The sequence below is a fragment of the Gallinula chloropus genome (genome assembly GCF_964237585.1).
Source record: "Gallinula chloropus genome assembly, chromosome: 3".
Taxonomy (NCBI): domain Eukaryota; kingdom Metazoa; phylum Chordata; class Aves; order Gruiformes; family Rallidae; genus Gallinula; species Gallinula chloropus.
Genome location: NC_140087.1, coordinates 116665309 through 116680351, shown reverse-complemented (window position 1 = coordinate 116680351; position 15043 = coordinate 116665309). Strand labels below are relative to the sequence as shown.

The 15043-nt window shown below is 42.5% G+C and overlaps 1 protein-coding gene across 1 annotated transcript in view; it reads right to left on the bottom strand.

Moving 5' to 3' along the window:
- Nucleotides 1-3139: 3139 nt before the first annotated feature.
- Nucleotides 3140-15043, bottom strand: part of ADGRF5 (adhesion G protein-coupled receptor F5) — a gene marked incomplete at its 5' end in the record, with an annotated part of 28591 nt that continues 16687 nt past the window's right edge. Inside the window, 8 exons of the mRNA XM_084261179.1 lie at nucleotides 3140-3879; nucleotides 5104-5188; nucleotides 7705-7764; nucleotides 7857-7898; nucleotides 8800-10158; nucleotides 12119-12298; nucleotides 13277-13473; nucleotides 14476-14628. Of these exons, the coding sequence (XP_084117305.1) occupies nucleotides 3800-3879; nucleotides 5104-5188; nucleotides 7705-7764; nucleotides 7857-7898; nucleotides 8800-10158; nucleotides 12119-12298; nucleotides 13277-13473; nucleotides 14476-14628 (2156 nt within the window). The 3' untranslated portion in view covers nucleotides 3140-3799. The remainder of the gene's footprint in view (nucleotides 3880-5103; nucleotides 5189-7704; nucleotides 7765-7856; nucleotides 7899-8799; nucleotides 10159-12118; nucleotides 12299-13276; nucleotides 13474-14475; nucleotides 14629-15043) is intronic.

Genomic DNA, 15043 nt, shown 5'->3' with positions numbered 1-15043 from the left:
ACCAGTTATCATAGGATAGGATTTGTAGCATTTACCATCAAATTTATATCCCTTTGGAAGTCAGAAATCAAAGATAATGGTGGAGGTGTAGGAATGAAGACTGTGTGACAGCGGTGGGTGCTGCGTAAGCTGTATCACCCCAGAGTTTATTGCAGATGGCAGAAAGCAGCTTACCCAGTATGTCCCAAGATCTCTGCTTGCAAGGGCTCTTAACAATTTCCACACTTGGAACTTTGACACCCAGATTTCCTCAAAAAGCAGTTTCTTCTTGCCTGCTATCAGAAGTTCAGAATGCAATAAATAACCACCAAGGGTGAGGTTACCCTTGAATCTGTCACATATCTGTTGCAAGGGATAGCAGCCAAGAGAAAACGCATTCTCAGGGCAGTAGGTTGCACACAGGGAGCTGGTTTCTGCTTACTTTGACACTTGGATTCATCCTGGCACTCACACCATTCCCCTAAGCAGGAACAAATCATGCAAATCACGGTGCATTTAATTCGGGTGTTTTGAACAAGTTAATACTTGGTCCTTCTTATTCACTGCATTTGGAATGCAGTAAGACTAAACAGAATCACAGAACCCCAGAATGGTTGGGGATGGAAGGCACCTCTGGAGATCATCCAGTCCAACCCCCTGATAAAGCAGGATCGCCCAGAGCAGGTTGCACAGGACAGCATCTAGGTGGGTTTTGGATGTCTCCAGAGAAGGAGACTCCACAACCTCTCTGGGCAGCCTGTCCCAGCACTCGGGCACCTTTACAGTGAAGAAGTTTTTCCTCATGTTGAGATGGAGTTTGTGGTGTTCCAGTTTGTGTCCCTTGTGCCACTGCTGCCATTAAGAAGAGTCTGGCACCATCCTCTTGACACCCACACCTTAGATATTTATAAGTAGTGGTGAGAGCCCCTCTCAGTCTTCTCCAGGCTCCATTTCTCTCAGCCTTTCCTCATACAAGAGATGCTCCTGTCCCCTCATCATCTCTGTATCTCTCTGCTGGACTCTTTCCAGTAGTCCTCTGTCTTTCTTGAACTGAGCCATGGATTATAAACTTTCCCAAGGATCTCCATAAGAATGTGCTTTGTAGGGGGACTGCTGCCCAGGGAGCTGCCTGCAGATGATGCCATCAGTGTTACCCCACACAATGCACACCAAGGGCGGCCAATGGGCAGAGATGCTCCCAGACCACATAACTCTTGTGTGCTCTCGTGTTGGAAAGGCAGGGTAGAGCACAGGACAGGGGCAGGCTGCCTGACACAGCAGTGCCAGTACTGCTCTTCCTCCACAGGTCATCTTTTACAAGGGCATGGAGCAATAGGACAATGGGTAACAGTTTTAAACTAGAAAAGGGCAGATTTAAGTTGGATCTTAGGAAAAACTTCTTCTATATGAGGGTGGTAGATCACTGGAACAGGTTACCCAGAGATGTTGTGGAGGTCCCATCCCTGGAGATATTCAAGGACAGGCTTGAGGGGCCCTGAGTAACCTGATCTAGTGAAGATGCCCTTACTTACAGCAGGGGGGTTGGACTAGATGACCTCTAAAGGTCCCTTCCAACCTCACAGATTCTATGATTCTATGATTTGCACTGCACATTATCCCACAAAGACAGAGGAAATAGGGAGAAGCAATCCCAGGCAGTGGGAGGTTTGGTGAACTTTATCCCAAGGAAAAGCTAAAAAGGACATGGAAACAGTGAAATTTAGAACAAATGACCATGGATTTTGTGTAGATTGTATTGTATGTTTTACCCTGGTTTTCTAACAGGAAAGTACTTGAGAAATTACATGGTCCATGTGTGAATCCACCTGTCAGCCCCATGTCTCCTCAACAGCATTGAATCTGGTTGGCTGCTGCAGACCAAAAGCCTCAGACAAGTTCTCATGAGTTCAGAAGTACTGATGTGTTTGCAATTCCTCCTCCATTCAGCTCTCCCACCTTCCCTCTCCTTTTATCTTGATTCATGTATAAATACCAGTGAAGCCTTTGCCCTGAGTCATTAAGACTGTCACACATATTTTCCTAGCCACTTCTCTTTCATGAACTGTCATGGCTTTTTTTATCACCTTTACCTTGGAAGACATACTCAAAGATGGGTCCCAGTGCCAGACAGCTCAGCATCACATCCTGATTTCTTATTCACATGCAGTTGAGACCCAGGCTTAGCTGAACTAGGAGGTGTGGGGAAAATTCAGAGGTCAAATGTCTGCAGAGATAAGGTGTGATGGGATTGATTGAGACAGAGACTTGTACTTTGCAGTTTAGGGGAAGCCTGCTCTCACTCAGTGGGAATGGATGGTTCTATCTGAAGTCAATGTTGCACAAGCTGCTTCCAGAGTGAGTTAGACCAAATGACTGTTGAAAGGTCCAATTTTACTTGGAACAATGTACACAGGTCTGATTTTCCAAGTTTCCACTGGCCATGCAGTTTAAAGAGATTCTGGATTTTCAAATATTTCTTAAATATCTGTATTGTAATTCTACTATTATATCTACATCTTCAAGCAAAAAGAAATTGCTTTAAATATAAGTAATAAATTGCTTGACAATTGCATCACCACCTGCCCATACCAAGCTGGCACACATGCCTGTAACTGTAGGGAACAGTTTCCCATCCTGGTTCATTCACCAGGTTTACCACTGGTGAATATAAGCCTGATTCCCCACAACCAAATGGGGCTGTATAAACTGACAGCTGTATTTGATATTTACTCAAATATAAATCTCTATGATTTCATCTATCTTATTTTACATTAAGTTTTCTAACATTTGTCTGTCATAAATATTTTGCAGGCTCTCTTGTAGCCATCTGCTTAAGACAGGAGTCCTGGCTTTAAAGGTATACAGGGTTGGAAATAACTGATCCCACAAATGTAATATTGGAGCAATAATTTATACAAAGCCTTTCATCCTGCCTGGCCCATGGTGGTTCATATTCACTCCAGAATTGAGCCTCTGAGTCCTCAAAGTATGCTGCTTCTCTGAGAGCAGACCCAAACACACAGACTTTACACAAGAGACCCCTTTCATACTTAACGTTACTGTGCATTAAATAGATGCAGTCCCCTCCGTACTGGAGGGCACCAATCATTTCTGTTTTACCAGATTACATATGAAGGGAAGGACAATTAGAGTTGAGGGCTTAAAGCTTTCTTTTTCTTTAAAAAAAATAGTGCCACATTGAGCTTTTAGTACATTCTGGTTGAAAGAAGACCACACAGGAGTCATCACAGTCTTTAAGGCAAAAGTGAAGATCTGAGTTGGACCTTCTGGGTTGTGAATCTTTGTTCCATAAAGTCTCAAATAGAAAGTGAAGAGCGCTATACCCTGGGGCCTTTCCAGACTCTAACAGGAGGGTAGGTGAGATGCTGGGATGTACCTGTGTGCCTACACAGGCCTTGGGAATCATTTGGCGTTGGTAGGGGAAATGCTAAAACCACTGGACAACAGCTGTGTACAGCACGGCAATTCATGGCTCAGTACTGCATAGTGCTAAGCACCCTCTTCAAGGCTGAGAATTCTTCACTCTCAATGTCTTTTCCATAACTTCAGTCTTCAAATCCTTCCAAGTTTGAAGCATCTTTTCAACTCTTCTGGGATTCGCAGTCCCTGTAAATTTCCAGCTCCCAAAGCTTCCCAGCCTTACACGTGACCAGAAATGATTATTCCAGAAGAATGCACCAAGACACGGTTTAGTCAAAGTGAAGCAGTCTCCTCCTTGACTCACAGGTGCTTTTTGTGCGTGTCTTGGAAAGGGCAGAGGTCCTTTCAGAGTTACACATGATTTAGCATTTGCAGTGCCTCAGTTAAGCAAAGAGTATGACTTGGAAGTGTTTTCAGAGGAAGCACTGGATGGCTCTGAAGAAGATACTCTGTATTTCCCTGCAAAACAAAGCATAGTGGTTAGACACTGCCTGAAAGGAGGTTGTGGAGAGGTGGGGGCTGACCTTTTTTCCCAAGCCACAGGAGGAGAGGAAATGGCATCAAGTTACATCAAGGGAAGTTTAGATTGGATACTAGGAAAACCTTCACAGAGAGGGTTGTTAGGCTTTAGAATAGGCTGCCCAGGGAAGTAGTGAATGGCAGGGTAGGTTGATGGTTGGACTTGATGATCTAAATCTTTCCAACCAAGGCAATTCTATGATTCTATGACATTAAGGACAGATAGCCTGGAACATGTTGACACTGAAAAGCAAGCACAATTAGACCTGTCCTCATGATCCAGGTGACTTTGACTTGGTCTGCAGCCCTGATATGAGTTGGATTACAAACCACAAAAATTGTTTGGTAGCCAGGATATATCAGCTTGGACTGAGAGTCATGCCATAGGATAGTAATTTACTTGTACAAATGAGGGACTTGCTGGTCTTCCTTGACCATAAGGACACATCTAGAACATGTGCTCTTGAGAAGAATCCCAGCTCCCTCCCTCTTGTGACCTCTAGGCTCTAAGCTAAGACCCAAGTGCACAGAGCCTGAGAGCAGAGTGTGGATCAGAGTGGTAATCACATGGGAGTTTCAGGTGGCAGCAGTTTGGGAGGTGGTTGTGGTAAGTCTCATTCTAGTGGTGGGAGGCTTCTTCATCTGCCTAGTGTGCTCATGTAAACTTACTGTAGCACAGTCAGAGGCCAACTACTTGTTCCATTATCTGACTAACAGAGTCTTTAAAAGCAATCACTTGCCTACATTAAACTCCTTCATATCCTGCTTTGACTAAAAGTCACCATCTTCTCTGAGCAATGCTTGGATGCAAAGATTACATGTACTTGAAGAAGTACAGCTCCAAGGAGGTGAGGAATACCTGAACAGTTAATGAACTGAGGATCAATGTGTCATGATATCATTAAGCTCAAAACACAGCTCAGTTAGTGGGTTTTAGAACTGGTGAAACATGCCACTATCCAACACTTGTTTTAGTGTTAGACAGTCATGAGCAATTGTGCTAGTGGTTCCAATGACTTATTACAGTTCCTTTGTACTAGAAGAGGCAATGCCACCTACAGATGGAAAGATAGATAATAGATGTCAGGATAGACAGACCCTGACAATGAGAACACAGGCAAAAGCTTGCTTGTGCTTCTGTAGGAGAGATCTATTGTCACATACCTGCTTTCCCACATATGTTGTTAAAGGTTCTTGAAAATGGGTAGCTCATAGCAAGCATTGGTGTCACCAGGATCAGGGAGGTTGACTGTAAGAGAGAACATTGCTTTCTGTCATAAGCCAAGAACTTTCTTTGTAGCCACATTGAAGGGGAAAAAAAAGGCTACAATAAAATGTTGTTCAATAGTACAGGCAGGCAAACCAGAGAGGGACAAATTATATGTTTGAGGCATGAAGTTCACCTATTTGCATGTTTATGATGGCAATGAAGGTCATCAACTTTAAAAGAAACTACAGGACACAAACAGCCTGTCTCTAACTGTTGACTGCAGAGTCTGTCATATCAGACAGTACAGAGTTCTGGTCCCTTCTCTGAGGGATTATATCCATTAAGGTAGCCAGAAAAGCTAAGATTTATATGCTTGTGGGTAGTCATTGAAGGCCAATAGCCTGAGATAATCAGAGGCAAATTTAACTTGACACACTAGAGGGCATTGGAACACAACTCTCTGCAGTCTAGAAGGGAAGGAAGAAACTTGCTGCTAAAAGTTTTGTTTTCAGTTCTGGAGTGGTTTGAGAATTTAAGGGGATTCCTCCAAAATATGTCTTAAAATTATGTAAAATACATCTCTTTCTGTTCAGTCCGTCTCTGTTCATTAGGTTGTACCATGGTGAAGGAAATTAGGCAGTTTTGTGCATTGTTACCTAAATCATGAGGTGGTAGAGGAAGGTTAATGAATTACATCGAAAAAGTTTCATCAAGGACTTTGATCTCGTTTTATTTATTCCTTATCAGCATAACTACAAGGAAATGTGCTGGTTTCCGCTGCCTGGGTCAGCTTCCACAGTGGCAACTAGAATTAAAAGTGTCTCACCAAGGAGATTTTGTATGAAAAGGAATCAGAATTGGGGTCAAAGACTTAACAGACCACTGATGGCATTTGTTCTACTTCGTTCTGTTGGACGTGTCAGCACAGGAGGGAAAGAAGAAACTGACAGGTTTAATGCTAGTTGTATTGATTATTCTGATCAGAATAAAAGCACATGTAGCAGATGTTATATTCAAGCCAGAAAGAATCATAAAATCATAGAATGGTTAGGGATGGAAGGGACCTTAAAGATCACCAAGTTCCAACCCCCCTGCCATGGGCAGGGCCATGCTCAAGGCTGCTCTAGGCCCCATCCAACCTGGCCTTGAACATCTCCAGGGATGAGGCCTCCACCACCTCCCTGGGCAAACTATTCCAGTGATCTACAACCCTCATATTGAGGAACTTTTTCCTAACATACAACCTGAATCTCCCCTTAAAATGCATTGTGAAACGTTTCCAAACCTGGATTCCCAGAAGCACTCCTGCAGAAAATGCTGGAATACTTTGAGTACCAGTTTAAAAAATTCAGGTGGATGTTTCTGGGGATCCTAAATGAAGAAATGTGAAGCAGAAACCACATCTTTCTTGTCTCACCCTGAAAGAAGGTCTGAATGTGGCAAATGGTTGAAAAACTTAAGATCCATCTCCAGCTTTAGAGATCCTGAAAACCTGATGGGACAATGTCCCAAGAAACCTGCTCTAGTTTACTTTGCTTTAAGCAGTGGGGTTTGGACTAGATGATCTTCAGAGTTTCCTTTCAACCTCAACTGTTTCATGATTCTGTGACATCTCTTTCCAGTAACACTGCTTGCATTGATGTACTAATTGTATTCCTCAGCAGTCATTTTCCTGAGGCACTATACTAAAGTTTTTCTTTTTCTGATGGCAATGGAACTGTTTTCTCCCTTTAATATGAACACCTATCCTGAGCAGAGGTGTTTCCAGATGTCAGTCAAGCTTTGCTTCAATACAGGGGAGGGGTTCTAGAATCACTAGGCCAGAGAAAGTCTCTGAGGATGAAAGAGAAGTCTTCCAGGATATTTATTAAGGATCCAGTCCATGTTTGCAATATTATTTATTTCCTTTTTTTTAGGCACTGAATATTTTTGGTTAAATGCAGGAATTTTCTGGGTATGGGACCCAAGTCTCTCCTCTTCTAGGAGCATATCCAGGACAGTTGGTTCCAGAACCACATTCATGTATATCATTTGCTCATTGAAATCTGTTTTTTTGCTGCACATAGACATTTGCTGCACATAGACATTTGACAAAGATTCACACTTCTTCCCATTTTTTGTTTCCAGCAGAAAGTACAGGGTAACCTGTCTCCTTGTCTCACGAGTTCAACCTGCAGCATCTCCATCCCTTCCTGCTCATAGCTAAAGGGTGTCTTCCCCAAGAGTTTCCCTTTGCATTTCTCTCAGGTTGTGAATCAATATTGGTGCCACTGAAATTTTCAGTTTTCTAACTTAAAGTTTCAGTTGCATTTTGTGGTTTATTGTGGAATTTACATCAAATATCCACCAACCTCCTTCTCATTTTTTACCAATTATAGACGAAATAATGGAATTTGAAAAAGGGGATATATTTATGTGTATGTTTTTAGTGTCTTCTATTTTCTCTGATTAGTTCCAGTAAATAATTTGGAATACAAAGTACATTTGATTTTAAAGGCGCTTGAAGAATGTTAGACTATTCAGCAGTGACTCTTGTCTTCGGTCAAGTTTCTAACCTTTGTTTGCTGTGAACTCCATTTGGATGCTGAATTCCTCTTCAGCAGGGCTTCTTGTATCTATTTGTTTTAAAAAACACCAATCAGTAAACACAGCAATTATGTTCAAATTCCAACAGTGTTTTCACATAATAAATAGTTTGGATTCTTACCTTTTTGTCCCAAAGGGTCCCAAACACCAAAATGAATAATCCCTAGGAGACAGAAAATTGCATGGAACTTGAGGACATCAACCTTTTAATTGCAGTTAACTCATAATTATCTCAAACACTGGCCATGTTGACAATTTGAACTCTTTGATAGAGTGTGTTCTTCTAACTGCATCTCACATAATGGACTGCTGATGTGGCCTGTTTAAACTGTGTGTATGTCTGGTCTACAAAAGTGACAGAGATAGCTTCCTAGCACTAAACACATTTGCAAGAACAGAACTTTGTGTATGGAAGATATGCCCTTCCTATGCTCCCCAGGTAGGTCAACAGGCTCACAACATAAAAGGCAACTGAGTTTTGTCTCAAATGTACAATTTTGAGGCCGTTCTTAAGAGACAAAGTAGACATAACTACTGTGTCCCTCAGAAATCCCATTGTAATTGCCACCTAAATATGTGGTAAAAATCACACTAAAAACATTCAATCATGTATTTTGCTAAGTTCCTGTCTTTATTACTAGTACTACTCAGCTATTCTAGTGACTTCCATGTTGTTTATACTCCCTTATGACTTGAATCCACAAGAGCGGAACACGATGCCTCCTGATGCACAGAAGAGACCAGACATGATGAAGCTTGCCCACATAATGGGGGCTATTTTCCTGATTTCAGGAATTAAGTTCTTCCCAAAGCTACTGACAAAGCCTGAAGTTATCTTCATATTCTATCTATAAGGCACATCTGTTAAGGCAGCTGGGGATACGAAATACTGCTGGATTCCTGGAGTGGGTTTCCCAAAGAGTCCTTTGGGAATCAGGATGTGTAAGGCAAACCTGAGTATTCCCAAGCTGGTTTTATTCCCTCTCCAAGCGCAGCACTGCAGCAGTGTCACTACATGTTAAATGGTCATAGAAAGAACAAAACCATGCATGCATGTAACTCACCTGCAAAGCATTGAGCAGAGCAAAGAGGATGTGGAAAGCTCGATGGCTGTTTTTGATCATGGTGGCAAAGCCAAGTCCCCAGGTGAGGCCTAACAGTGGTGTTAAGATGGCCACACTTTTGCCAATTTGAAACAAAGAGTTCCTCTCCTGCTTGTACGATATATCCCCAATAGTTGGCCTCAGTATTTTTATTATAACAACTGCAGTGATAAACAAATTCATGGCCACAATGATCAAGGCAGGTACAGCGAAGGCCAAGAGAGCTTTGCTTTCATCCCAGTTGAGCCAGCAGATGTCCTTTCCAGTATAATTGTTCCCTGGCAGCGTGACAGCAATGGTGATGACTGCAATGACAAATGGGCACCCATATCCCAGAGAGAATGCCACTGCTTTCTGCACGGTCTTGCTTGTGTTATGTAAGATGAACACCAGTCTGTAGAAAAGAATGAGGCCCAGGCTGAGCATCCAGAAAAAGACACACAGGTAGAACAAATGGATGAAGAAGGTGGCCACAAAACAGATGCCTCTGTTTATCTGCTTCTTTTGGTCACTGATGGCGGCAATGACTATGAACCAGATGTCAGCCAGCAGGAGCGATGTAGCTATGTTGAGTATACAGACATGGCGCATGTAAGAGGTGGTGTTGTTTGTCACGTATTTCCAGACCAAGGATTCAATTATAATGCAGACCACTAAACTCAAGATTGAAATGGCCAGGCCAATGTAGGTAATATAATTTTCAAAGACAACTTGAGAGGATGTATCAGGTGACATCAGAATGGAGAATGATGTCAAGTGATCACAGACGCAAATTATATCATCTCCTGCATCTGTACCATTGCAACCAGTGGTATCCCAGCTGCCCCCATTGAGTGTGAAATTCCAAAAGACACAGTAAGGGTCCTTTAGAAACAAATTCTTCTTTGCAAAGGTCATATTAATGTTCATAGAGCTGTTGCTGCTCACAGTTGTTGTTATCAGTAAGCTGTTCACATCCTGAGACTTGTTGCGGGGTAAAATATTTCCAAGTTTTGAGTACATCACACTGACAATGGTTGAATTTTGGGGTAGACTCTGAATTTCAGTGCCACCAATGAACACTTTAGCAGAGAGGTTTTCTGTACTGTGGAAGCTCTTATTATAATCTGCGCTGCCATTTCCTGTGACAACTATACCTTGTAGCTGAAGGCTGTTTGCAAAGACGGGAGGAATGGTATTATTAACTGGTTGGAGATACAGAGAAAACTTTTCTACTGATTGCAGCAATGAGGAACTTTTGACTGACTGCTCATCATTCAGGTGTTCCCAAGCTTCAGCTGTGGAATCAGCAACAATGTTGTCCACTGTGTAGAGGAAATTCTGGAACAAGAACAGAATACTGCTGTTACTGAAAGCCCATTCAAATCGTTGCTTCTGGTGGTAATTTCTGTGTGGTCCTAGAATTGCCTTTTGAAAAAAAAAACAGCACTTTCTTAATTTGCTCAATCCATATGAAACATTAACCCTTGGCATGCCCTATTTTCAATTTAAGGTTTCCAAAATTGGAGCTGTGTGGCTTTTTTTTTTTGATATATTATTTGGTATTTTCTTATCCTCCAACCTTCTTTTCCTTCTTTCTCAGTGTCCTGGCCTTGGCTGAGAGAGAGGTAAATATTCTTTCTAGTTGCTGGTATAGTGCTGGGTTTTGGATTTAGGATGATAATAATGTTGATAACACACGATGGTTTTATGTGTCGCTAGTTAATTGTAGTGGCTACACTAAGTCAAGGACTTTTCAGCCTCTCACACCCTATCACATACACAGGAAACTGGGGGAGCATAGCCAGGACAGCTGTCCCAAACTGGCCAAAGGGATATTCCATTGCATAGAACATCATACATAACTGGAGAAGCTAGCTGGGAGGTGGGATCACTGCTCAGAAACAGTCTGGTTATCAGGGTCTCTTTATCCCTTCCACATCTGTTGAGCACTTGTATTTGTGCATCACTTCTTTGATGTATATTGGTATCAGCATTGGTTTTGGTATCACTACAATTATTATTATGCCCTCCCTGTCTTAGCCTATTAAACTGACTTAATCTCAACTCAGAAGGCTTTGGGATATTTCCCATTCTCCTCAACATCCCCTTTCCAGGGAGAAGGGTGAGAAAGCAGCTGTGTGGTGTTTGGTCACCAGCTGGGCTTAAGCCACAACACTCAGCCTTTGTGCTAGCTTTGATTTCTCACTCCCTCATATATGGTTTGCAAGCTACAAAACATCAAGTCTCTTTGAACTTTGCTGCTCAGAAGAACAGTGTTTTTCCTCTGTATGTCCAATCAAGGTTTCCAAGTATTTCTAAGACAGGTTTTGCTATTCATTTGTTGTAACACCTAATTGATTGTCTGTGCTTGTTCCCTATCCCTATCTCAACCCTTTTCTCTATATCTGCTCCTACTCATATCATGGAATCACAGAATGGTTTTGACCTTTAAAGATCATCCAGTCCAACCCCTATACCATGGGCAGGGACATCCAACCTGTCCTTGAACCCTGCCAGGGATCCAGGGGCACCCACAGCTACACTGGGAATCCTGTGCCAGGGCCTCACCACTCTCACAGTGAAGAATTTCTTCATTATATCTAATATAAACCTGCCCTCTTTCATGTTAAAGCTCTTACCCTTCGTCCTATCAACTATATGCCCTTGTAACCAGCCCCTCTCCAGCTTTCCTGTAGCCCCTTTAGGTACTGGAAAGCTGCTACAAGGTCTCCCCGGAGCCTTCTCTTCTCCAGGCTGAAGAAGCCCAACTCTCTCAGCCTGTCTCCATATCCATAACAGGTATGCTGCAGCCCTCTGATCATGTGGCCTCCTCTGCACCTGCTCCAACAACTCCACGTCCTTCTTGTGCAGAGCAGAGAAGCAGAATCCTCTCCCTTGACCTGTTTGCCATGCTGCTTTTGATGCAGCTCAGGGCAGTGATGGATTTCTGGGCTGCAAGCACACATTGCTGGATCATGTCCAAGTTTTCATCCATCCTTCCTTCTCCTTTCCTCTAACTTAGAATGCTACAGATATTTATGGGTGTCTAGAAGATTTCTAGTTTCTATGTATACCATAATCTCTTTCATGCATCGGCTCCTTATCTTCACCATTTTGACTTTTCATAAAGTCTTCTGTATCTTTGCTGTCTTTTCACGTCTGCTGCTGTCATTTCATCTCATTCCCTTAACACTTTCCTGTTCTTGGCCCTAACTTAGAAAGTTTTTCAGGGAGAATGTCATTCTCTGTGACAAAAAGGGCTTGACAAGTATAGGTCAGACTTCAAATATAAGCTTACTTGAATATTGTGCTCCTCTGCCTCTGCTGGAATAGTGGAGATCATATCCAGGATGGTAATGATTGCATCTAGGTTTGCAGCAGATTCGCTTATTATGTTTTGCTCTTGTTTTGTCTTTTCCTTAAGCTCTTCAAGGTAGTTAGGTAGGTTTGCTTTTGCCTCAGGACTGTTGACCAAGGACTGGAACAGAAGATAACACATAGATTACGTGTGTGCAAGTTGCCTGTAGCTTGATCCTCCTTCATAATGGCTACCTCTATACTAGTAAAATAAACAGAGCCAGGATCATTCTAGACATGCTGGTAGTGTTCAGCTCTCTGGCTCTCCAGAACAGGGTACCCTGAGTGCCTACTGAGAGTGGTCTCTCATCTGTGCTAACTGGCTCTCTGCTCCTGGAAATTTCTGGGGGAAAAGTGGCTGTCTTGGGCTCAAACCATGTGAGACAGAAACCCAGAAAGTCAATAAAATATATAACTGAGTAGTGGTACCACTGCCTGGGGTCTTGCTGTGCCTCATTTACTAAAATAAATGTAATATTTGAGGAAAGATAATTGTTCTCATCTAACCTCACCCTAAGAGAAGGGTGACTCTGGATGGTTCGTAGAAGTGAAGATCACCATGATAGGATCCCCAGACTGAAAGGCAAGGCCCAGCACCTATCTGGAAAGTGTGGTGGCTGGGGTGGCATGTTAAACAGCCTGGGCCTGAGGTTGGGCAGCAGCCCAGAGCTGTCCCGACTCCATCATTGTTCACGTACTCTGTAGCGTGCTTTGGGCTTGTGCCACTAGCATTCACAGCGGCATGAGCATGGTTCAGGGAACATCCCAGGCCAGTGACTGTTCCCACTGGACCCTATGAATAAGGTCACCTTGTCTGGAGGAGATAAGGTCACCTTGTCTGTTCATGTGTATGGATGCTAGCCATGCAGTGCCACGTGCCCCCCAGGCCAGAGAAGGGGACCTAGCCTCTTTCACTGACTTGTGTAGTTACAGTTAATCATTCTTTATATCCATTACAAGATTTTTTTTAATTGAGTAATTGATTTTTAATGCTTCATATATTCTAGATTATGTTAAGCAAAAAACCATCCAACAAAAATGTTCACTTTCTCCTACCCACTCCCTCTGCCCCAGCCGGTAGAAAACTCATGAATGTTACCTCGGCGCTAGTCAGGAGGTTGTTTATTGGTGCCAACAGGCAGTCATTCCTTTCACAATTCCATGATTTGTTGGTGCACCTGTAAGTTTTATTGCCTCGGGTAAAACTATCTGCATTGTTTTGTCCCCAGCATGCTCTTATTAGTATGTCCTTTTCTTTTCCAATGCCAAGGCTGTCTGAACAGGAGACATCCTTACCTGTATTGAGAAAAAGAGGAATTGAATAAATCCCCTTGGTTTTGACTATTGAATCAAACCAACAAACCAATACCCAAAATTTTAGGATCTGTCTGTTAGATTACAGGGTAAGACAGGGTGGAGTGGGATTCTGTTGAACAGAAATTCACACAAAGTTTATTCTATGGTACTCAGTGCTGCTGTAGCGCTAATAGGAAATTCATTAAGATGCAGATAGCGAGGCCTCAGCCTTTTTGATGAACGGTGAGCCTTGCTAATTGGCTTTGATTGACTTAGTCACAGCAGTAAGTATAGACCGAAGTAAATAAAGTGTCTGCATATGTATCACCTAGGAGTGTGAAATCTGGCCAGACACAGTGATTCAACAGTAGGCACCACCACTGTGGAAAAAAGGAAAATACCTGGATTATGGGGGCATCCAACACTTTTTACTTTCTAATTTACAATAAGAATCTGAAATATCCAAACTCTGGTGAGAACTAATCATCAAAACTGGATTTAGCAACGTAGAATTCTAATTACCCAGCTTTTCCTGCAGAGCTGTCTGGAAGCTGGGTCTGCCCAGGTCTCTGCAACACCTCATCATGGAGGTTGCACAAAATAGATATGCTTTCCCACAGGCTGACCTCCCAAGCTAGGTCACTTCTTGCTGAGGCACCACAGCCTTTTATCCTTGCTAAGTTTTAGGTGCAAGTTGGGAGATGCATGACCACATTTCAACACAGGTGAAACTCAGTGGTGCAGGCTGAAGGTGACTGAACTACACCTGCTTGGGAAAGCACAGGGGCTACTGTTGAATACAGTGAAAACACAACATCTTGTCTATTTATTTTTAAAATTTCAGCCAAATCGATATTTTCCTCCATATTTCAAAATTTCCCATCAAAAAAAGAGACAAAAATTCTTAGCTAACAAAACCAACTCCTAAATTTGTGGCATCTGATTTAACAAAGACACTGGCACTTCCTATTTAACAGTTTTGAATACAACTTTTTTTCTTACCAGATATCAACTTCAGTGTTATATTTTCACTGTTGACTTCCTGCCCTTTGTGGTTAATAAACTTGCAGTAAGCTTTGAGCTCATCTGTTGCGGTGCATCTTGTTTCTGTGTAATTGTATGCATAGCACAACACATTTCCTTCTTTTTTTTCCCCTGTATGGAAGGATTAAGACAGGTTACCACAGGTTTGGATTCAATCAGCAGACAGCAGAAAAAGCTTCTGCAAAACTTTCTTTTCTGTGGGTCCTAGAGCAAAAAAAAAAACAACCCAAAACAAACCCCAAAAAAATCCCCTCCCTTTGAGGAAAAACCTCCTTTCTGTATGCTGATCTTTCTCTTACTCTCTGCTTATTAAATCTTCTGAGAGCTGCTGCATGACGTGTGGATTTTCAGTTACTGGTGTATGAGTAAATCCTGCTGAAAACCTGTGTCACTTGCCAGGAACCCAAATCTGCTTTAGAAACCATTTTGGAGAATACTTTTCCTGCTGCTTCTTCTACCACAGGTCAGGCATTGGAACAGGCTGCCCAGGGAGAGGGTTGAGTCATCATCCCTGGGTGTGTTTAAA